Genomic DNA, 25,018 nt, shown 5'->3' with positions numbered 1-25,018 from the left:
GGTTAGACAAATACCTGGCAGGGATGGTCTAAGTTTACTTAGTCCTGCCTCAGCACAGAAGGTTGGTCTCAATGACTTCTTGAGGTCCCTTCCAGCCCTATATTTCTATGATTCTGTGACTCATCCTTCCAGCCAGGTCACTTATAGTCACTCCCCCAGGTAATAGAGTTCAACAGCCTCACACCAAGTCCAATTCCAAACTTACTAGTCCTTTTGCCCCTGGTGTCTTCACACCACCATTCTGAGTGGGCCTGTAGGAGAACCCAGGCCCTCTCTCTCCACTGGGTTCCAGCCCAGGGAATCTATAATAAGCAAGCAATGTCATCTATTCAGACCAATCCTGCTTCTTCGTTGGGCTTCTTCCTACCTTAGTCAGTATATTGGCTTTTCACAGAGCCCCATCCTAGGCCCACTATGTACTTGTATTCTCCTCATGCTCCAGAGCCAATCAGGGTTTACCCTCCTTTCAAGGCAGGGACTCCCAATGCCTTCTCTGTTTGTCTCCTGGCCTCTTGCCAGAGATCTCCACTCAGGAGAGGATCCCGAGGCTAACTCTTCCCCTGGGCTTCCTTTTCAACCCTGCAGGACTCTACTGCCAAGAGAGGGACTTCAGAGTTTTTTCCCTCCACCGTGCTCTCTCTCTCTCTCTCCCCGCAACTCCCACTTGACTTCACCTCCTTCTACTCTGGGCTTCTTTTCTTTATAGCAACCAGCTGGCACTTATATTTCATTGAGCAGAGCCCAATCTCCAGGTACAACCTGGTGGCCTCACTGAATGGTCCAGCTCCAATTAACCATTTCAGCACCAGTGTGTGGTATACACTGCAGCCCAGGGAACTTTGTGTTTATTTTTTTTTATGTTCATCACAAGCTTTTTTAATGACTAAGGGCCAAAATACCATGAGCACAATTCCCAGATGGTGAAGATATGATAAAAACAGATATCCTGTTATTTTTGCCCAACAATTGGCTCCCTTAAGGCATTAAAAACATGAGAACTGTAAACACAAATACAGTATCAAGATATACAACTCTATTCAGGTGTTCCTGAATACCATTAACTTGAACTTTATTGAGGTTCCATGAATAACCTTACTACTCATAATGATAAAATGGCCCAAGCCTAAAATGACATGAGGCTGTATGGTTCCTACTCTGAGAAAGTTCTTTTAAAGTGTTTAAAATAACTTATTAAATCCTTTCCATCATATTGTATATAAAGTTTAAATGGACCTAATACCCACTGTAAAGGCAGCTCACTGTTATGCATCATACTGTTGGTTTTATTGTTTCATTCTTCATGTACTCAGTAATTGCCCAGGAAAAAAAATGAGACACGAGAGAATGGGAAATTATTTCCTTAGAATTTGTTAAAAGAAACCAAAATTAATATACTCATACCAAAATATTTTAGGATAATTGTACAGGTTTAGATTTTTCAAAGGATGGGATTAATCCTTTCTCGTTTTCATAGGCTATCAGGCATCATTTTCTTCTCCTAATATATCTGTCCCTTGCACCTGACAGACCTTTTTGGCAATGAATTTTAGAATTTATCCATAACTATTGCCTTCCTGCAGAGGAAGTAAATGAACTCAGGCTTGGCTGATCCTTTCTATATCAGTGTGAATGTTCTGCTCCTAAAATGTACCACTTGACACTTCTGGAAACCTGGAGTCTGCTGTTTATCCACAGAACAGGTGCAGCATAGTAAGCAGCAGTACACGCTTCCCCACATAGCCCTCTATGTTTTCCTAAGCAGAAAGGACCACCATGAGTAAGAGGGGAGCTACGTGCTCCTGTGCTGCAGAAGTTTTGAGCAAACTCTGCAGGATGTGACTGTCACCTTTAGCCTGTGCAGTGTTGTTGTAGCAATACTGGCCTCAGGATATTAGAGAGACAAGGTGGGTGAGGTCATCTCTTTCACTGGATCAATTTCTGTTGGTGAGAGAGAGAGATGCTTTCAAGCCACACAGAACTCTGCTGCAGGTTTTCTTCAGGGCCTTTAGCCTATCCGTCGAGACTGCTAAATTAGCAGTAGCACCAGTATGGTAGCACTTAGGATCCCTTGCCATGGACCAGTATCCCACCATGCTAGATGCTGTAAAAACACAGAACAAAGTGGTAGTCCCTGCTCCAAAGCACTTACAGTCCAAGACGAGGGACAACACAGATGGACACATACAAATGGGGGAGTACAAGGAAACCCTATGAAACAAAACTGATTAGCATGACAAGTAAGGGTCTCAGCACAGCAGCAGCCTAACCACTGTCAAGTTTTTTGTACACATCATGGCACTGGAGAGTTTTAAGGAGGATAATGTATTAGTTTTGTAGATGTTTAGGTGGAGCTTGTGGAGATGTTGAGGGGCAGCATGGGAGAAAAAACAGACGTGCTTGTTTGATTTAATAAGTGAGCAATGGCGACTGGCATCATGGTCTTATTAGAGACAGGAGTCTCACTTGTTACTGAATCAGAGATGACAAATTGAATGGTGATAGGTCCTGAAGGGCCTTGTAAGTAAAGACAAGTAGCCTATGTTTGATGAATAGAGAAGAAGGAGGATGCTAAGAGAGGGACAACATGATCAAAACAATGGGCTAAGAAAATTTGCAAGCAGCATTCTGAATGGATACAAGCAGGGCAAGACTGCATGTGACCTGGCCAGAGAAAAGAATGCTGCAGTAACTGAGATCTTGGACAAGGTTTAACTGTTTGGATGGATAGGATATCTTAGATATGTTAATACAGAAAGAATCTGTAAGATTTTAACATAGCCTGGATGTAGGACAAAGAGAGAGAGAGAGTCCAAGGGTATGTCTACACTACAAAATTAGGTCGAATTTATAGAAGTCGGTTTTTTAGAAATCGGTTTTATATATTCGAGTGTGTGTGTCCCCACAGAAAATGCTCTAAGTGCATTAAGTGCATTAACTCAGCGGAGCGCTTCCACAGTACCGAGGCAAGCGTCGACTTCCGGAGCGTTGCACTGTGGGTAGCTATCCCACAGTTCCCGCAGTCTCCGCTGCCCATTGGAATTCTGGGTTGAGATCCCAATGCCTGATGGGGCTAAAACATTGTCGCGGGTGGTTCTGGGTACATATCGTCAGGCCCCCGTTCCCTCCCTCCCCCCGTGAAAGCAAGGGCAGACAATCATTTCGCGCCTTTTTTCCTGAGTTACCTGTGCAGACGCCATACCACGGCAAGCATGGAGCCCGCTCAGGTAACCGTCACCCTATGTCTCCTGGGTGCTGGCAGACGCGGTACGGCATTGCTACACAGTAGCAGCAACCCCTTGCCTTGTGGCAGCAGACGGTACAGTACGACTGGTAGCCGTCATCGTCATGTCTGAGGTGCTCCTGGTCGCCTCTGTGAGGTCGATCAGGAGCGCCTGGGCAGACATGGGCGCAGGGACTAAATTTGGAGTGACTTGAGCAGGTCATTCTCTTTAGTCCTGCAGTCAGTCCTATTGAACCGTCTTATGGTGAGCGGGCAGGCGATACGGACTGCTAGCAGTTGTACTGTACCATCTTCTGCCGAGCAGCCATGAGATGTGGATGGCATGCAGTCCTTCTGCACCGTCTGCTGCCAGCCAAAGATGTAAAAGATAGATGGAGTGGATCAAAACAAGAAATAGACCAGATTTGTTTTGTACTCATTTGCTTCCCCCCCTCCCCTGTCTAGGGGACTCATTCTTCTAGATCACACTGCAGTCACTTACAGAGAAGGTGCAGCGAGGTAAATCTAGCCATGTATCAATCAGAGGCCAGGCTAACCTCCTTGTTCCAATAAGGACAATAACTTAGGTGCACCATTTCTTATTGCAACCCTCCGTGAAGTCCTGCCTGAAATACTCCTTGATGTAAAGCCACCCCCTTTGTTGATTTTAGCTCCCTGAAGCCAACCCTGTAAGCGCCCCTCCCAGCGTCAGAGCAATGGCAAACAATCGGGCATCTGAGAGTGCTGTCCAGAGCACTCACAATGGAGCACTCTGATGGGGCTAAAACATTGTCGCGGGTGGTTCTGGGTACGTGTCGTCAGGCCCCCGTTCCCTCCCTCCCTCCGTGAAAGCAAGGGCAGACAATCGTTTCGCGCCTTTTTTCATGAGTTACCTGTGCAGACACCATACCACAGCAAGCATGGAGCCAGCTCAGGTAACCGTCACCCTATGTCTCCTGGGTGCTGGCAGACGCGGTATGGCTTTGCTGCACAGTAGCAGCAACCCATTGCCTTCTGGCAGCAGACGGTGCAATACGATTGGTAGTCGTCCTCGTCGTGTCCGAGGTGCTCCTGGCCACGTCGGCTGGGAGCGCCTGGGCAGACATGGGCGCAGGGACTAAATTTGGAGTGACTTGACCAGGTCATTCTCTTTAGTCCTGCAGTCCTATTGAACCGTCTTATGGTGAGCGGGCAGGCGATACGGACTGCTAGCAGTCGTACTGTACCATCTTCTGCCAGGCAGGCAAGAGATGAGGATTGCTAGCAGTCGTATTGTACCATCTTATGCCAGGCAGGCAAGAGATGAAGATGGCTAGCAGTCGTACTGTACCATCTTCTGCCAAGCAGCCATGAGATGTGGATGGCATGCAGTCCTTCTGCACCGTCTGCTGCCAGCCAAATATCTAAAAGATAGATGGAGTGGGTCAGAACAAGAAATAGACCAGATTTGTTTTGTACTCATTTGCCTCCTCCCCTGTCTAGATCACACTGCAGTCACTCACAGAGAAGGTGCAGCGAGGTAAATCTAGCCATGCATCAATCAGAGGCCAGGCTAACCTCCTTGTTCCAATAACAACGATAACTTAGGTGCACCATTTCTTATTGGAACCCTCCGTGCAGTCCTGCCTGAAATACTCCTTGATGTACAGGCACACCCTTTGTTGATTTTAGCTCCCTGAAGCCAACCCTGTAAGCCGTGTTGTCAGTCGCCCCTCCCTCCGTCAGAGCAACGGCAGACAATCGTTCCGCGCCTTTTTTCTGTGCGGACGCCATACCAAGGCAAGCATGGAGGCCGCTGAGCTCATTTTGGCAATTAGGAGCACATTAACCACCACACGCATTATCCAGCAGTATATGCAGCACCAGAACCTGGCAAAGCGATACCGGGCGAGGAGGCGACGTCAGCGCGGTCCCGTGAGTGATCAGGACATGGACACAGATTTCTCTGAAAGCATGGGCCCTGCCAATGCATGCATCATGGTGCTAATGGGGCAGGTTCATGCTGTGGAACGCCGATTCTGGGCTCGGGAAACAAGCACAGACTGGTGGGACCGCATAGTGTTGCAGGTCTGGGACGATTCCCAGTGGCTGCGAAACTTTCGCATGTGTAAGGGCACTTTCATGGAACTTTGTGACTTGCTTTCCCCTGCCCTGAAGCGCATGAATACCAAGATGAGAGCAGCCCTCACAGTTGAGAAGCGAGTGGCGATAGCCCTGTGGAAGCTTGCAACGCCAGACAGCTACTGGTCAGTTGGGAATCAATTTGGAGTGGGCAAATCTACTGTGGGGGCTGCTGTGATGCAAGTAGCCCACGCAATCAAAGATCTGCTGATATCAAGGGTAGTGACCCTGGGAAATGTGCAGGTCATAGTGGATGGCTTTGCTGCAATGGGATTCCCTAACTGTGGTGGGGCTATAGACGGAACCCATATCCCATATGAAGTGAAACTCAGTATGGGCTAGATCAGGGATCGACAACCTTTGGCACGTGGCCCACCAGGGTAAGCCCCCTGGCGGGCTGGGCCAGTTTGTTTACCTGCTGCATCCACAGGTTCAGTCGATTGCGGCTCCCACTGACCGCGGTTCACAGCTCCAGGCCAATCAGGGCTGCAGGAAGCTGCGGCCAGCACATCCCTCAGCCCGCGCCGCTCCCTGCAGCCGCCATTGGCCTGGAGCAGTGAACCGCGGCCAGTGGGAGCCGAGATCAGCTGAACCTGCGGACGCAGCCAGTAAACAAACCAGCCTGGCCCACCAGGGGGCTTACCCTGGCATGCCGCATGCCAAAGGTTGCCGATCTCTGAGCTAGATTGTGCTCAAACATGGCCCTGCACAGGCGGGGAGAGATTACAAGCAGACTTTCTCCTATGTGCCAGGCACAGAAGCCAGTACAATTCCAGTCCTGGCATAATCCTTGACTGATCCCTCAACTGAGTTTGTTGCACTTTCTGTACCCATCCAAGATGCTGTTGTATTTGCTTTCTGGGACAGATCCAATACCCACTGAAATCAATGAAAGGACTCACTGACTTCTATAGGCTTTGGATCAGGCCCTCTTGGAGCTAGATCCTACCACCCTTCCTCAAGTTGGGTTGTACCATACTCCACAAGTCACCATATGGGAATACTAATCACTCAAACTAATGTTGGCAAGTTGGCAAAATCTGGCCATTAGTGGATGGGCCAGCTCTATTGGGGATTCTTGCACCAGTGTGATGCAGTACTCTACTTACCACTAAGATAGGGACACCTGGCTGGTCTCCAAACTGGGGTGCGCACACCCCAGGCGGTGCATGGCACCAGGAGTGCCGTCAGATGGCACTCCACCATTTTTTTCCTTCGGCGGCAGCTCTGCACATCCACGGCTGGTGTTCCTCTCCGGGGGCCCACCTGTGGTAAGTCTTCCGGTCTTCTTCTGTCTGCAGCACGCCTGCGGCAGGTCTTCCGGTCTTCACCCTGGGGATGCGCGAGCCAAAAAGACAACTGCCTTACTGAATCAGAATAAGAAGCCGAGCACTTCAAATACAATAAGTAAAACTCCAACATCATTGACATTAATTTACTTCAAACTCAATTTAAATGAAACGCCGAACACATGCTTTATGGGTGTGTTTTTGTTTTGTTTCTGCAGTAATGAACCCCTTTGCTTCAACTTTTTGAAGAAAAGATGTTACTACCTTTGCAAATGCACAATTATGAGAGAAATAAAAGATGAGGTCTAACTACTTTGCAAGCTGCATTAAGCCATGGATTCTGAAAAAGTGCTGTTAGAGACAAGTGCTGCCTTTATCCTAGGCAACACAGTTTTGTTCACATCAGGACAGAAAAAGAGTAGCTCTTCTATTAAATGTTTAGCACTTTTTTCCCCTGGACATTTTCATATAATAAATGATAAAGAAACACAGTAATTATCTAAAGTGGTGTCTTACTGTATAACTTTACTGGGAAAAGGGCTTTCTTATAAAAGCAGCCACTTAATTCAATTTAGTGAATAAATGAAGAAGGCCTTTATGACCACTCCCCAGTCATGGTGCCTGCAGGTTTCCAGGAGTACCAAGCTATGCAGGCTACTTTTCATTCTAAGGGAATACTTCCCATTGTTAGAGGTCGCATGATGAGAGCCCTGTTTCTAGAGCTGAAATGTGCTTTCTGCTTACCTGCATGTCCTAGATTGATTGATTTACCTATCCGTTCATATTTAATTTCCATTTGTGCCCATTAGAGTTCTCTAGAGGTAAAATGCCTGCCTGTGCCAAGGGCCAGCCCAAGGCTCATGCACCATTTTTAAGTCCCACTGAAGTCCAATGCTGAGAGCTTAAGTGGAGAACAGGCCTTGTGGTAGCCCATTGTACAGGGATGAATTTCAACCTAGGTAGAGTACAAAATTTAGAATCACAACAACAAATCAAAAACGTAAAAAAAAGAAAAGAAAAGAACAGTGTGATCAAGGTCATTTTAACAGTATAGACCAAAATTATGGCTTTTATAGCGGTGGATCATTGCAGGAAGTAAAGCACCTCATGCACCCTCGGGATGATAGGAGGAGCTATTATGAGCCTACAATGGACACTGGGAGTTGACTGAACTGTGAATAAGCTGTTCTCCCCCTCTTGCTGTGCTTTCTTGCCCGGGCTTGGCAATGGGATTGCAGGTCACTTAGCCCTGATCTCCATTTCAGGATTAGGTTGAATTTAGCTGCATTAGGTCAATTTTAAAATGAATGCGTCCACACAACCAACCCCATTCCGTTGATGTAAAGGGCTCTTAAAATCGACTTCTGTACTCCTCCCTGGTGAGGGAAGTAGTGCTAAAATTGACCTTGCTGGGTCGAATTTGGGCTAGTGCAGATGCAAATCAATGGTATTGGCCTCCGGGAGCTATCCCAGAGTGCTCCGCTGTGACCGCTCTGGACAGCGCTTTGAACTCCGATGCACTAGCCAGGTACACAGGAAAAGCCCTGGGAACTTTTTAATTTCATTTCCTGTTTGGACAGCGTGGTGAACTCAGCAGCACAGGTGACCATGCAGTCCCCCCAGAATCGTAGAGCATAAAATGCTTCTATGCTCCCCCTATCAACTCCGTCCCTGAAGTTATTGCAGATTAGAAGGTGAAAAAAACCACTCTCATGATGACATGTTTTCCAAGCTCATGCAGTCCTCCCGCACTGATAGGGCACAGCTTAATGCATGGAGGCATTCAGTGGCAGAGGCCAGGAAAAAAATAAAGTGAGCACGAAGAGCGGAGGCAGGACACGATGCCGAGGCTAATGGGGGAGCAAATGGACATGATGAAGCATCTGTTAGGGGAGCAAAAGGACATGATGAAACATCTATTGGAGCTGCAGGATAACCAACAAGAGCACAGACCCCCGCTGCATCCACTATATAACTGCCTACCCTCCTCCCCATATTCCATAGCCTTCTCACCCAAACGCCCAAGAACGCGGGGGTGGGAGGCTCCAGGCACCCAGCCACTCCACTCCAGAGGATGGCCCAAGCAATAGAAGGCAGTCATTCAAAGAGTTTGATTTTTAGTGTGGCTATAATAAGCAATGTGGCCTTGTCCTTCCCTCCTCCCTCACCCGACCCGGGCTACCTTGTCCATTATCTCTTTTTTTTTTAATTAATAAAGAAATAATGCATGGTTTCAAAACAATAGTTACTTTATTTCGAAGGGGGGAGGGTGGTTGGCTTACAGGGAATTAAAATCAACAAAGCGGGTGGGTTTGCATCAAGGAGAAACACACAGTCACACCGAAGCCAGGCCAGTCATTAAACTGGTTTTCAAAGCCTCTCTGATGCGCAGCATGCCTTTCTGTGCTCTTCTAATCACCCTGCTATCTGGCTGCTCAAAATCAGATGCCAGGTGATTTGCCTCAACTTCCCACCCTGCCATAAACATCTCCCCCTTTCTCTCACAGATATTATGGAGCACACAGCAAGCAGCAACAATGAGAATGTTGGTTGTGCTGAGGTCTGATGTAGTCAGCAAACAGCGCCAGCGAGCTTTTAAACATCCAAAGGCACATTCTACCACCATTCTGCATTTGCTCAGCCTATAGTTGAACTGCTCCTTACTACTGTACAGGCTTCTTGAGCCATGGGAGCAAGGGGTAGGCTGAGGTAGGTGCGACCGCATGGTGCTGCTGGCTGGGAGAGCAGCCTGAGGCAGAAGCCTCCAGATCGCATGATATTCCAGGCAGGATTGAATCTCCATGAGACAAAACTTAAAGAAGAGAATGGGGGAGGGATAGCTCAGTGGTTTGAGCATTGGCCTGCTAAACCCAGGGTTGTGAGTTCAATCCCTGAAGGGCCATTTAGGGATCTGGGGGAAAAATTGGAGATTGGTCCTGCTTTGAGCAGGGGGTTGGACTAGATGACCTCCTGAGGTCCCTTCCAACCCTGATATTCTATGAATGACCTGGAGTCTCTGGCTCCCATTTGGTGCTCTAAGAGGAGGATAGCCATGTCTATCCAGGCGCCCCGATCAACCTCACTGAGGTCTGCCAGGAGCACCCAAGAAACTGCACTGTCTGCTGCGAAGGCAAGGAGCTGCTGCTGTGTAGCAATGCAGTACCGTATCTCCCAGCAGCACCCAGGAGACGTACGGTGACGGTGAGCTGAGCAGGCTCCATGCTTGCCGTGGTATGGTGTCTGCATGGGAAAGAAGGCATGAAACCATTGTCTGCCATTGCTTTCACGGAGGGTGGGAGGCAACGGGCCTGATGACATGTACTCAAAACCACCCGCGACAATGTTTTTGCCCCATCAGGCATTGGGAGCTTAACCCAGAATTCCAATGGGCAGTGGAGACTGTGGGAACTGTGGGATAGCTACCCACAGTGCACCACTCTGTAAGTTGAGGCTAGCCACGGTTGTGAGGAAGCACTCCGCCAACTTAATGCACTTAGTGTGGACATACGCAATCAGCTGTATAAAATTGGTTTCTAAAAATCGACTTCTATAAAATTGACCTAATTTCGTAGTGTAGACACACCTTAGACACACCCGAGCTAGCTTTAATCTAGCTGGCTCAGGTACTGAAGTAGTGAAGCTGTGGCAGAACAGAATTATGCGTGGCCTGTACAAGTCTCTTGAGTGGCTAGCTTGTGCTGAAGCCCGTGCTGTCACAGCTTCAGTGATCTAGATTAAATCTAGCTTGGGAATGTCTACAGAAACTGTGATCACAGCCTGTGATCGCAGTGTAGACATACCCTTAGACATGACCCCTCTGACCTGATTAGCACTATCAGCAATGCTAGAGTTCACCCTCCAGTTCTCCCTTGTCCTAGTAGCAAAATTATGGATGATGCTTTGATGGGTGCACTGGGAAAAAATGGACTTAACTTGTGTCTTCTTCCCTCCCCGCACACCTCTGCTGAGCCATTCAAAACTTAGTACTTAGGTATGATTAGATAAATGCTATAAGGTCTTCTCCCACTATTTGCTCTGGTAACTCATAAAACTGGAGGCTGATTCCTCCTCTTTGAGCTCCTTGGTCTCCTTAATCTGAGCAATTTTGTTGAATTAAGTCCATCTTCCAGGTCATGAACCCTGCACTTTCCTCCAAAATGGCTATACTGAAAGCCTCTGCATTTCTTCCACTGCTCTAATGATTTCTGATTTAATTTCAGCCAAGGAGTGAAACACCTATTCAAGTGTAACTTTTTCCCCTCAGGAACAGTAACCTTTTGCCATCTGTGAAATAGCAAGTATAAATTCTGTGAACTGGGTAAAAGTGATTTCCTCTTTGGTGATGCAGAAGAATGCTTTGGCCTCTTGCATCCAGTTAACTTATCTGTTGAACTTTCTATTTCAAGTACTTGAAGGTGGACATAATAATCCAAAGCCAAATCCTACATTCACTTTCACACCATGCACCCTCATTGACTCAGAGACACACATTTGGCACATAATCGGGGGTTAAATATGAAGTTTAGTGGTAGAAGATTACTATTTAATTTTTAATGTAAAAAGGCAGGCAAGTCTAATGGATCTAAATCATGAAGCAGCCACCTTAGCGGAGCATCGCACAGTTCCCACTTAAGTCATTTAAAAACAGGAAAAGCCCTCAATACACTACAATCCTGCATCGGCAGGGGATGGACTAGATTTCCTAATAGATATTTCACATCTCTAGCTTCTGATTCCGATGTGTAGAAAGAATAGTAAATATGGCAGGCGACCAGCTTGGTTTAACAGAGAAATCCTTGCTGATTTTAAACACAAAAAAGAAGCTTACAAGCTTACAAGAAGTGGAAGATTGGACAAATGACCAGGGAAGAGTATAAATATATTGCTTAGGCATGCAGGAGTAAAATCAGGAAGGCCAAATCACACCTGGAGTTGCAGCTAGCAAGAGATGTTAAGAGTAACAAGAAGGGTTTCTTCAGGTATGTTAGCAACAAGAAGAAAGTCAAGGAAAGAGTGGGCCCCTTACTGAATGAGGGAGGCAACCTAGTGACAGAGAATGTGGAAAAAGCTAATGTACTCAATGCTTTTTTTGCCTCTGTCTTCACGAACAAGGTCAGCTCCCAGACTACTGCACTGAGCAGCATAGCATGGGGAGGAGGTGACCAGCCCTCTGTGGAGAAAGAAGTGGTTCGGGACTATTCAGAAAAGCTGGATGAGCACAAGTCCATGGGGCCAGATGCGCTGCATCCGAGAGTGCTAAAGAAGTTGGTGGATGTGATTGCAGAGCCATTGGCCATTATCTCTGAAAACTCATGGTGATCGGGGAAAGCCCTGGGCGACTGGAAAAAGGCTAATGTAGTGCCCATCTTTAAAAAAGGGAAGGAGGAGGATCCTGGGAACTACAGGCCAGTCAGCCTCACCTCAGTCCCTGCAAAAATCATGGAGCAGGTCCTCAAGGAATCAATTCTGAAACACTTAGAGGAGGGGAAAGTGATCAGGAACAGTCAGCATGGATTCACCAAGGGCAAGTCATGCCTGACTAATCTAATTGCCTTCTATGATGAGATAACTGGCTTTGTGGATGAGGGGAAAGCAGTGGACATGTTGTTCCTTGACTTTAGCAAAGCTTTTGACACGGTCTCCCACAGTATTCTTGCCAGCAAGTTAAAGAAGTATGGGCTGGATGAATGGACTATAAGGTGCATAGAAAGTTGGCTAGATTGTTGGGCTCAATGGGTAGTGATCAATGGCTCCATATCTGATTGGCAGCCGGTATCAAGTGGAGTGCCCCAAGGGTCGGTCCTTGGGCCGGTTTTGTTCAATATCTTCATAAATGATCTGGAGGATGGTGTGGATTGCACCCTCAGCAAGTTTGCAGATGACACTAAACTGGGAGGAGAGGCAGATACACTGGAGGATAGGGTTAGGATACAGAGGGGCCTAGACAAATTAGAGGATTGGGCCAAAAGAATTCTGATGAGGTTCAACAAGGACAAGTGCAGAGTCCTGCACTTAGGACGGAAGAATCCCATGCACCGTTACAGACTAGGGACCGAATGGCTCGGCAGCAGTTCTGCAGAAAAGGACTTAGGGGTTACAGTGAATGAGAAGCTGGATATGAGTCCACAGTGTGCCCTTGTTGCCAAGAAGGCCAATGGCATTTTGGGATGTATAAGTAGGGGCATTGCCAGCAGATCGAGGGACGTGATCATTCCCCTCTATTCGACATTGGTGAGGCCTCATCTGGAGTACTGTATCCAGTTTTGGGCCCCACACTATAAGAAGGATGTGGAAAAATTGGAAAACGTCCAGCGGAGGGCAACAAAAATGATTAGGGGACTGGAACACATGACTTATGAGGAGAGGCTGAGGGAACTGGGATTGTTTAGTGTGCGGAAGGGAAGAATGCTGGGGGTAGGATTTGATAGCTGCTTTCAACTACCTGAAAGGGGCTTCGAAAGAGGATGGATCTAGACTGTTCTCAGTGGTAGCAGATGACAGAACAAGGAGTAATGGTCTCAAGTTTCAGTGGGGGAGATTTAGGTTGGATATTAGGAAAAACTTTCACTAGGAGGGTGGTGAAACACTAGAATGTGTTACCTAGGGAGGTGGTGGAATCTCCTTCCTTAGAAGTTTTTAAGGTCCTGCTTGACAAAGCCCTGGCTGGGATGATTTAGTTGGGGATTGGTCCTGCTTTGAGCAGGGGGTGAACTAGATGACCTCCTGAGGTCTCTTCCAACCCTGATATTCTATGATTCTATGATTCCTTCTGCTTTTTTCTTACTCAATGCCACTCCAGGAGGCCCATTTGGAGTTCCCCCATCCCCCTCTTTATATTGTGGATTAATCCAAGTTTGTGACATTTAAGCTAAATCCAACAGAAAATTATCAAGACTGGAGGAAATTCTACGTCCATTTTCTATTTAACAGAATTTCATAAAGAGTCAGACTGGATAATTTTCTTTTGGCAAAACTCAGACATCACCAGCTTTAATTCCAGAGGACCAGCAACATCAGTGAAGTGCAGTATAACAATGCCAGGAGCCAAATCTGTTTCTAAAAATGTCAAAATGGCTTTGATTTTGTAAAAAAGACCACAGTTTGTAAGAGATTATTGCAAATTTATGAAACTAAGTAACAGAAGTGTTGCATAGCTGATGGTGAAACCAGTCTACAAGAAGATCCTAGCTTTTTTAAGTTTCCTATTTAAATAACAAAAAAATTGATCACGAACTTTTATTTTTGGGTTATTCAAATAAAATGTAGAGATAGCTATTTAAAAAACTGGCAGAAAGTGGCTTATAAATCAGAAGAACAAAACAACTTATGAAGTGCGGAAATTGGCACCTGTCTTATCTGATTGAAAGACTATCTGTGCTTTCAAACCTTGTGATTCTTTACTGTTCCCATCCTGAGTACATTACTATTATCCTGAAAGCATTGTTGATATAGACTAAAAAGTTAACAAAATCACTAGGTTTGTGAAAATTATGTGAAAAGTCTCAGTGTTTATAGGAATATAGGCCCACACTAACTGAGTGAATTATACATTTTTAACTGAGTTTGGACTTTGGCATGACTGATTAGCCCAAACCATGTGACCAAAAGAATGCGATCATGAGACAGAGGGATTGTTTGTGTTAAACTTGTAGTGGTCCTGGAAATACCAGTGTTATTTAAAGTTTGCGCTGAGCAATAGAAATACAGAAAACATGGTATATTAGGTACCAGGGTCAGTAAAATAATTAGGTATATAAGTTTGTTTTGAAAAGAAATGCTTAGTCCAGTAGCTGGGTAAAAATAGGCTACGCTCAATAAGGTGAAAAACAGAATGCAGCCCTAAACTGCTTCAGCTAACTTTAGCGTAGGCCCAATAACCAGCAATGCTATCACTTGTTTGTTACAGAGTATAAAAAGAAAAGTTTTCTAGGGGTTCTTCGGCAGAGCTTTTCCTTACCACTCTGGAGTACGCCATGATAGGAAGGTGTCACCTAGGCCTGAACCTGTTGTAGGTATTTTAGCCAATACTTATAACTGTATTGTTGCTAGGGTACAGAATATAAGGATGTATAGGCTTGTATTGATATTTTGGATGTAACCGACACTAAGTGGCCTGTGGACTAATAAAGGAATGATTGTGTTGAAAGTAAGTCATGGTAAACCTTATTATGTCCAACAGTGTTTGACTTCTCAAGCACCATCTCATCTGTGGCATAAGTCTATTGACATCAGTAGAGTTACACCAGTAATGATTATGGCCTCAAATGCTAATTATCTAAAACGGGTCAGATTGTGGTCCATCCTACCTGCAAAGTGCATGGCAGAAAGGGGTGTAATGACACCCCCTTTTTTCTTTGGCTTGCTACCCAGAGCATAGCATATGGTAGCCACAGGTGGGGAATGGGCAGAGCCTAGGCTTCACTCCCCAAACATGCCTGCCAAGGCAGCTCAGCCAGCATGTGAGTGGAAGTAACCTGGTATAGGGCGGATAGATTATTTCCCCCTAAAGAGGGGGAAGGGAGGAAGGAACCAGGAACCAGACTGTGACTCTCTGAGTAACCGTCTGGCTTCCAGTCTGCCCTGGAGCAATGCAACTAACTGCTGCCCCTTTCTGAGGGCTGTGGCAAAGCCACAATCTAGCCTTAGTGAGGAGAATGGAAGGTTCAAGCCAAGGGTTCGGAGTATGAAGAGTCAAGTGTTAGCAAGCAATGGGGAAATGGGAGAAGAGGCACCAACCACTGGGAGTAAGTCACTGATGGTAATGACTTGGGAATCAGGGGAAGGAAGTGGAAGGAGAGGAAGGGATAGTGAAAAAAGGAAATGAGAACAACAGTAGGAGGACAGAGAAAAGAATCTGCATTTGCTGCTGTATTTTCCCTTCTCCTTATCCCTAAAAAGAGATAGGCAGCAAGATGGAACGAGACATAGTTAAGGGAAGAAACACATACTTACTGGTGCCTTAATAATACTCCAAGAACTTAATATAGTCATCGGTACCAACCAGCTGTCACTAAAAGTACTCCTGTCTCTCTCTCTCTCTCTGTGTGTGTGTGTGTGTGTGTGTGTAAGAGAGAGAGAGAGAGAGAGAAATATTAAAGAATGCAGGCTATTGTGTACAGTTAGCAATTTGTCTTTGGGTAGGGTTTGCAATGGTAAAAGAAACTAAAATGGCAAAATCAAGCATAATTAAAAATGTGGCAACATTTCTAGAGTGGATTAATTTCTTCCCTTCAAGGAGAATTGATTTGATGATCTAGTAGGTGTTTTCCATCTAAGTGCTATGATTCTTTGATTTAGGGAACATGCAGGACACATACCTTTTGGTTTTCATAACCAAAGACAAAAGTCTCATCACTTTGTAACAGAGGTTCTTTTTAACCTTCTCTGGGTATGAGAAATCTCATTAATAATACACTTTATCAGATTACAAAAGAATTTTCCTTCTGGGTTGTTAAGTGTAAAGATGAAACAAAAGAAAGGTTGATTGCTAAGTATACTATAGTACTTCAAGAGCGAAAACTGTCTATTATATAGGGAGATAGGACATCAAAATTTATAGTCTCTTAATATCTTAAATGGTACAGGTTTCATCTTTCAGAAAATCATCATGGGAAAAATATCAGTAACAATGAGAAGGTTCTAATATATAGCTATAACAAGGCAAAAATCAAAAGCAAAGCCACACTTGATTTAGTTTTACTTTAAAGTATCCACTTACTTACAAACCTTAAGATGCATGTTGCAATTTTATCACTTTATTCTAGCTAAACAATCCATGAATGGATAAATGAAGATATACTTACAGAGATATGGTCTTTAATAACTGGGCCTGATTCTTACTTCCATCTTTGTAACTCCACTGAAGCTGATGAAGTTTCACAGTATGGTGCAAATGAGATCAGAATCCCATCCCATTCACCTCGTAGAAACAATAGGATCAGGTTTGCAACAAAAAGGCAATAAAATGATGCAGTGCAGTTTGGAGAGGAGGATTTTGACGTGCCTAAGAATCTTGTTCGAAGTATACTGAATAGCTCAGCAAAGTGCAGAGAGCTGAGAAGCCCAGGGTGGTAGCCAAGCTCCCAGTGGGGAATGGGGAGCCGAGAGCCTGGGGTAGCAGCCGGGTTCCCAGCAGGGAGATCCGCACCCAGTGTCCAGGCACCTGTCCCTTTCTGGGTGGGAAGCAGGGAACCAAGAAGCCCAAACGTGGCTGCCCCATTCACAACGGAGAACTGAGGAGGCCAGGGGCCAGCCGGGCTCCCAGCAGGGAGCTGAAAAAAGAACTGAGAGCAGCCCTGGCTCTCAGCCCCTCACAATGTCTCTCTTAAATAGGTGGAAGCTCTCCCTGGTGAGGATGCGCACCACAGACAGAAGGGCAGTGTGAACATGAACCACCACATAATTCCTGCACTGGCTATAAGTCGACCTAACATATGGTCGACTTAAGTTTATAGTGTAGCCATGCCGTATGTTACATCTGAATCAGCCAGACTAATTTGTCTAGCCATCCTGGGCTAACCCTTCCCATGTGTGCAAAATAAAAATAATAAATAATAATAATACAACAAACCAAACATCGCTGCTGTTCTTTGTGAATTTAGCAGAATCCTTTAGTTCCCATTCATTTTTAAAATAGCATCAAATATTTCACAAGGCAGGGGATCCTGCAAAGTCTCACTCCCATAAGTACCCTTGCCCACACTAGATAAGCATATTTTGTTCTTTTTGATATACTACATTTCAGCTGACTCTTTCCTTTGCTGTGTTGCACACCGCTGATTAATGAGAAATTGCAACTTGTGTGAGGAAAGGATTTAAGAAGTAAGCAAGGCTGCAAAGTACACAATCTAACTCATTTTTATATAATCTCCATGTTGAGTGAGAAATCTGTATAAATAGTCGAGGATTGCCCTTAAATAAAATCTTTATTTGATTCATCAGACAGGGACGGTCCTGTAAGGCTGCACTCATGAGAGTAATCCAACGGGACTCCTTGCATGAGTAAGGATTACTCTCCTGACTGAGTGTTATACTTATAAGAAGCACACGGGATCTTTATAGAGGAGAAGGCAGCACGCCGCATTTATTGAGAATACAACAGTTAGCATATGCTTTTCAGTCTCACACACACACACACACCTGCCAGTTGATGTTTATAGTTACCAGTCCAGAGTCTGGATCAATCTAGTGGCCAGCCAGATTGGTTGCAGAGGGGAGCAGGGCTCTGTCGGTTGTGATCTGATACTCCTGGAGTGTGGCAAGACAAACCCAAAGTCCCACAGCCAAGCACCCTGTTCTCATAGTCTTTTCTCTGTTGAAGTCTATGGATTTTGCTGTGTCAGTCTGTGACCAGTTACTTCTTAATTGGTGTATCTTTTGACGTAAGCATTCCAATACACCTCCAAGAGGGTTATCCTGTCCTGGTTCTGATTTAATCAATTGTCCTGTCTTTAGGGGTACCAGCTTTCAGCTCAGGGTTGTCAATCTGCCCTTCCTTCATTATGGATGCGCGTTGATGATTCTCTGGTGTCCTTAAGTCTCTTCACTCCTTCTTCCTTGACCATCTGGCTATAACAATGGCCTTCACACCTTATCTTTTCCTGATGCATATATTCCTCATTCACACAAACAGTCTTTTACAGAGACCTTTGAGAATACAAACAGTGTCAGTTTATTTTGAATCTCCTTAACATAGACACAATACAAGATCCTGTCTCTTACTTACTAAACCTTAAAACAAAGAAATGTATATTTAATTAGAGTGCTTAATTTATAATACATATAGGAAACCATAGTAGACATTATAACTTATCCTAAAACAAAAGGGTGACCAGAATCAGTCATAAGGATTGTTCTGGTCTGTCCCTGCCTTAACATCAGTACAGACACTGGCAGTCTGTCAGATGCATTTCTACCAATGTCCCAGAGAGTAATTCCTTTCTGCTATTCAAATGGGGTGGCTGGTAAAATGAAATCAAGACATACAGTAGTACCTCTATTCTTATAGTACAATTATAAAATCCTGTTCCTACATGAGGATCTGCAAGATCAGCCCTAAATAATATAACAAATGTGGAAAATTTCTTTATAGGAAATCCTGCATTATTCACATTGTCTTTATGCAGATGTCTCACAAGAGTTAAAGAGTTAGATACTCAGGTGTGGTGGAGATACAGTCAGAGCAGCTGAGGGAGGTAAAGTAAACATGGCTTGCAGCTAAGGCTGGTTGAACTGTTTTTCAATGTAAAACTGGGTTTTCAACTAAAGAGAATTTTTCACTGAGAGTGTCTGCTTTCTGCAGACAAATTGGAAACTTCATCCAAAAAAAAAACAACCAAACACCCCAAAATTGAAAGGTTTTCAGGTTTTGATGTTTCACCAAAATGTGGAAATTTTTCAGCAGAAATTTTTGAGAAAAATGGGGGGGAAAAATCAACATTTTTCATGAGGAAAAAAAAAAACAAAAAACATTTTCCTACCAGCTCTACTCACAACCTCATGATTGCTCAAAGCATACCCGACTGCCCTCCAGCCCAGGGACTGTTTCAACAGCTAGGAGTCTACAGTGGTGGAAGCCACCAGTAGCTGGACCCACTGGTTTCTTAGTGATTTATGGTGGCAGGACAGCACATAGCAGCTAGAATAGGGTTGAGGGTCTGGTCAAGAGATTATGTAGAAATGAAAAGTCATGTACTTCCCTGGCTTGCTTGCTTCATAAAAATCTTTTCCATCTGCACAAATGGCAATCGTTCATTAATGAATGTAACACAACATGGAACAAAGGAAAAAAGCAGCTGAAAATGGCAGTATATGAAAAAAGAGCAAAACATACATATTAAAAAAAGAAAATAAACTGATTTCTGTATTGCTAGATGCACTCTATACAATTCAAATAACAAAATTATTAAGATGCTTTCTTCTCCGGAGCTGAATGAGCAATAACACCAGAAGGGGTTTTTTTGCTAAAATTTCTAGTGTAGGTATAATCTGGAGATTGGGAGAAATTTGGTACAAGTACCGTTTCATCTCCTTCTTGTGCTGTAGCTTAACTCTTTGCTGGAGCTTGTGCCAGAGTTTCTTCTTTTCAGGACTTTTCATTAAACTGAGTCAAAGTGATACAAAATTTTGTATTTATAAACAATGAATGTAGATCCTATTTGTTAGCTACCAGTTACTGTTAAGGAGAGAAACACTTACATCTAATAGTATTTGGATAGAGCAAGAGGACTGAATGGATTCACATAATGAGTTACAGTGGATTACATTTGTTTTTTTATCATAGAATATCAGGGTTGGAAGGGACCTCAGAAGGTCATCTAGTCCAACCCACCCCTTGCCCAAAGCCGGACCAATCCCCAATTTTTGCCCCAGATCCCTAAATGGCCCCCTCAAGGATTGAACTCACAACCCTGGGTTTAGCAGGCCAATGCTTCAAACCACTGAGCTATGCCTTATCACATTCAAGTAGAACATAAGAATGGCCCTACTGGGTCAGACCAAAGGTCCATCTAGACCAGTACCCTGTCTTTTGACAGTGGCCAATGCCAGGTGCCCCAGAGGGAATGAACAGAACAGGTAATCATCAAGTGATCCATCCCCTGTCACCCATTCCCAGCTTCTGGAAAACAGAAGCTAAGAACACCATCCCTGCCCATCCTGGCTAATAGCTATTGATGGACCTATCCTCCATGAATTTATCTAGTTCTTTTTTTAATCCTGTTATTGTCTTGACCTTCACAACATCCGCTGGCAAGGAGTTCTACAGGTTGACTGTGCGAAAAAAAATACTTCCTTTTTTGTTTGTTTTAAACTTGCTATTAATTTCATTTGGTGGCCCCTTGTTCTTGTGTTATGAGAAGGAGTAAAGAACACTTCCTTATTTACTTTCTCCACATCAGTTATGATTTTATAGACCTCTATCATAGTAGTTTTGTTTTTCATTAAGAACAAATTTGTGCATCTGAAATCATTACACCAAGAAAGCTCCATACAATTACATTGTGATGTGCTTCATTGCCTGACTTTCCTGTGGTGCGCAACTTCACTGTAGCAGACTAAACAGAAAGAATGTTAGCCATCTAAACAAGTCAATTTTGTACAAGTCCAGTACAGCCATCTAAGCAATTCACTTCAATAATTTCTCCCCTGCCACAGTGCTTGTGCAAAATTTTCATATACCAAACTCAAGGCAGAGACAGCAACAGGTTAAGCTGACCCTGCATTCACTGGCTTATTTGTGTTTCTTCGGGAGACCTTCAGACGATCTTTTAAATCAGCAACTCCTCTAGAGTGGCTTGACTTGCCCTTTAAGTGTCTACACATTAACCTGCTTTTGTAACAGCTTAGGTGTTAGAAAGAGAAAGGCTACTTTCTCTGGAAATTGTGGGGCTAACACATTTTAGTGATGCCAGAATTGGTAACCTGTAATGTTACTGTTGTAGCAATTCCTGCAGCTCCAGGGTATGAGAATCAGTGTGCAGCCAGTTTAAACCAAATACATTACTGAAAGGCTCTGCTGCTTCAGTTTCTCAAGCACTGTATAGATGGATTGTTTGCATAACATGCTAAACTGACTTTTTAGACTATAAAGAATTGGGGTCTGATTTTCATTAGCAGCCTCCTATTTTCCACCTATTTTGTTCCACTGGTAAGTATTTTCCGGGGTAATTTTATTAAAATATTTGTTGTATCCGGTTTTCAGCTGACTAATTTTGGTTACAAGTAATTAAACATTTAAGTGCTATGAAATATGCCTGCAAGTTCAAAATGATAACCGTTCCTAACCTGCACAAAAATGTGGATGCAAAACTGGAGGCCCTTCTGAAAATCAGGGGATTCAATGCTAACATATGGTGCAAGTATGCACCAAGTCTTCTAGCAGTACAATTTATAGTTGCAGGAGTAGTTTCATCACCGATGAACAGCTGGAAAGTATGTCCACAAAAAAAAAAAAGAGTGAAATATAACCCAGTCTGAACTATGATTGTTTCAAACACAGTATTTCTATTAGCCCACTGAATCTGGTAGCAGAAATTTAATGAAAAGTAATTTGTGTGTGAAAAACATGAGCATGTATTCATGTAATTACAATCTGTACCATCATCCATATGTACCACAGGGCCAGATTAAGGTTGAACAGGTTTAGCTAAAGCTTTAAAAAAAAAAAAAACAGCATGAGAGAGATACTTGACATGGAAAATTTCAGCTCTTGTGCTTAAAGTTTGGCAAAAAGTTGAAAGCAACTGGAAACAGAGTTTTTATAATGGGAAGTGACAGGCAACCCTAAATATAGGTGGTAATACCAGTTCTGCTTGTAACATGCATACATATACATGGCCAACAGATGTACAGTATAAGTCTAATCAGGCTAGTTTTCATTTTATACACACAAAATAAAATCTACCATGCTTATTTCTGACATTGTGTGTTGAGAATGACTGGTCTAGCAATATCTGTAGCTGAAGCGGGCAAGATGGCAGCTAGAAACACTTTTGTTTAATGCTTACTTCCTCTGTCTTGCAAGACTTTCTCTCCTTGCCTTTCACACTGGCCAAAGCTTCTCTTCATTTGTCTTTTATTGTGATTTGGGGACTGTGATGCCACACAAAACCAGGGAAGATGATGAAGATCACCAGCCTGTCATACTTCTGGATGTACGCCATCTGAAACTAAATTAAGAATGGAGATTGCTTCTGGTGGGCATTCCCTGAGGGTCACTGATCACTCAACTCCCATCAAGGACCTAGGGATATAGTTGTTTAGCAGTTAGAAAGGAGTCTCTTCTCTACAACGGACTTTGGGGCAATAAAGGCCATGCAGGGGCAGCTAAATGGAAAATAGGATAACCGTAGTCTATGGCTAATGACCTAGGGAAATGATAATATTGAACAAGTCCAAGCTTCAGTCACTAATTTTTTTTCAATTTTTGGTACCAAGTTCAATTATTGAGGAGGATGCTGTTCTCCAGAGAAAAATGGAGACACAGGAAATTCAGATTAAAAACAAAAATGGTGTTAAAAAATGTTCATCCCTGCTACAACTTCACTAACTTTAATAGGGAGATGATCAAGAAGAGGTCCAATTGGTGCTAGCCACAGTGGTGCTTGTGATGTGGACACCTTTGTACTAGGTGCGACGCAAGATAACATATATTATAAAATGGCCTTATTGCTTCCTTCTTTCAGGTGGTAAAAATGATGATTGTCGTTGTGTTGACATTTGCAATCTGCTGGTTGCCCTACCACATTTATTTCATAGTTACTGGGATCTACCAACACTTAAATCGGTGGAAATATATTCAGCAAATCTACCTAGCCAGCTTTTGGCTAGCCATGAGCTCCACAATGTACAATCCCATTATCTACTGCTGCCTTAATAAGAGGTAAGAGAGAATTATGAAACTATTGGGTGTGTGAGAGCTTAGCCAGAATATAAATGATTTGAATGTGAAAGAGACAGAGTAATTTTCACTTCATTAGTAAAGATTCCCAATGAGAGAAAAAATATATATATATCTCATGTGAGGTAAAAGCCTCCTTCAGGTTTCTGTTCCATGCTAATACTATTCTTCCAATAAACACTTGTGGCATTGACAAATGTAAGAGCAAAATTTAGCCTTGAGGTGGAGGGGGGGCTTAGTCCGCCTGCCACGTTCCACATGCAGAACACGTAAGAACATCAATGGAAGTTGCACTTGTCAGGGCTTGCAGAACCAGGCCCTAATTGTTTAAAATACACCAAATGTAAATTAAGGTTGCTTTGCTGTTAGCAAACATATAGATTGCGGCATACACCACTAACTAATCATTACTCCAAAGATATGTATAGCATGACTTTACGAGGTGGGGGTCAGAATGCAATGTAAAATAAAGCTTTTATTGTAGTATTATTGATCACATCACAATATTTTTATTATACATTGCAGTCTGAATCGGATGATAAAATGAATGTTCATAGCCTTATTACTCAGTACTGAAGCATATGTAGTTGGAGATACTGGGGGGAAAAAAGTCACATACACTCCTAGGATATTATTTTCAAGGGGGCTGCATTTGCAGTTGACTTCCCTGGGATTTGTGGGTGCTTACCCTTTTGAAAAATCAGGCCACGACTGTTTAAGGGACTCTTTATGGGCATGAGTCACCTTGCCTGGATCAGATTGCAGGATCAGGGTCTAAATAAATACTATTCAGAATATGTGCCATTACACCTCTTCACAGCTGATACCTGCTAATTTTTCAGTGATTCCATTAGTATTACTGAATTAAAGCCATCAAGAGCTTGAGAGAGAACCTGGCTAGGGAGGCAGCAGCCTACCCCCTCCACTCCCGCCCAGGTCAGGCTACCAGGGACAGGAGCTGAGCAAGCCAGAAACCCGGGTGGGTAGCAGAGGAGGCAGGCAGCTGCCACCTTCCAGCCAGGCTGTCTCTCAGGCAGCTGCTGCGCTGCACAGAGGCAGTGACCTGGAGTGGCCACACTCAGCCAGCATGAGACATGACTCTGTCCCTTCCCTTCTGCGCCCTGCCCAGACCTGGCTGCCAGGAACAGGTGCCAGGGGGCAGGTGCAGTAGAAGTACAGAACCCCTCTCCCTCTCCACTGGAAGGCTGAGCAGAAATATGTGGGGGAGGAGCACTTCACCCTGCATGACCCCCTACGCATTGCCTATGAATGCTTTCAAAGAAGTATCTTTCCTTTCAGATTCCGAGCCGGTTTCAAGAGAGCATTCCGTTGGTGCCCATTTATTGAGGTGTCCAGCTATGATGAGCTGGAGCTCAAGGCAGCCAGGTTTCATCCCACCAGACAAAGTAGCTTGTACACGGTATCCAGAATGGAGTCTAGCACAACAGTAGTGTTTGACCCCAATGATGGAGATCATTCCAAGTCCACCCGTAAGAAAAGAGCTGCTTCGCGGGACACAAGCTTTAATGGCTGTTCACGCAGGAATTCCAAAACCACCTCTACAACCTCGAGTTTTATCAGCTCACCCTATACATCAGTGGATGAGTATTCTTAAGGCGCTGGGTAAATTTGTGATGAGTGTGAAAAGAGCAGTATTGTACATGAAAGAGACAATGCTATTCTATCTTAGAACCATATCCAAGCTACAGGATGGCAGTCAAGATTCAGTCGATGAACCTGGTTGTAAATACCATACGACTTACTGGCCCTTCTTACGTTTGTACTTTGGAAAAAAAGAGGAACTATAAGACATCTGTTTACATGAGTAGGAAAAACACAGTGGCATCTTGTACATAGAAATGTTTGTAAGAATTATTTAAAACAATACAACATAAAACTCTTGCTCCTGTATTAGGATCAAATGCAGACCTATAGCTGACTTGCTGATATTTAAGTTTTACTGACTGAAATGTAACCAGGCAGCTTCAA

The 25,018-nt window shown here is 44.1% G+C and overlaps 1 protein-coding gene across 1 annotated transcript in view; it reads left to right on the top strand.

The window, feature by feature from the left end:
* TACR3 (tachykinin receptor 3) overlaps nt 1–24,644 on the top strand; it is a 63,157-nt gene extending 38,513 nt beyond the window's left edge. Inside the window, exons 4-5 of the mRNA XM_073340040.1 lie at nt 22,815–23,011; nt 24,329–24,644. Of these exons, the coding sequence (XP_073196141.1) occupies nt 22,815–23,011; nt 24,329–24,644 (513 nt within the window). The remainder of the gene's footprint in view (nt 1–22,814; nt 23,012–24,328) is intronic.
* The last annotated feature ends 374 nt before the right edge of the window (nt 24,645–25,018 follow it).

The sequence above is a fragment of the Lepidochelys kempii genome, chromosome 4 (genome assembly GCF_965140265.1).
Source record: "Lepidochelys kempii isolate rLepKem1 chromosome 4, rLepKem1.hap2, whole genome shotgun sequence".
Classification (NCBI taxonomy): domain Eukaryota; kingdom Metazoa; phylum Chordata; order Testudines; family Cheloniidae; genus Lepidochelys; species Lepidochelys kempii.
Note: the sequence above shows the minus strand (reverse complement) of the source record. Positions and strands in the feature narration are given on the sequence as shown.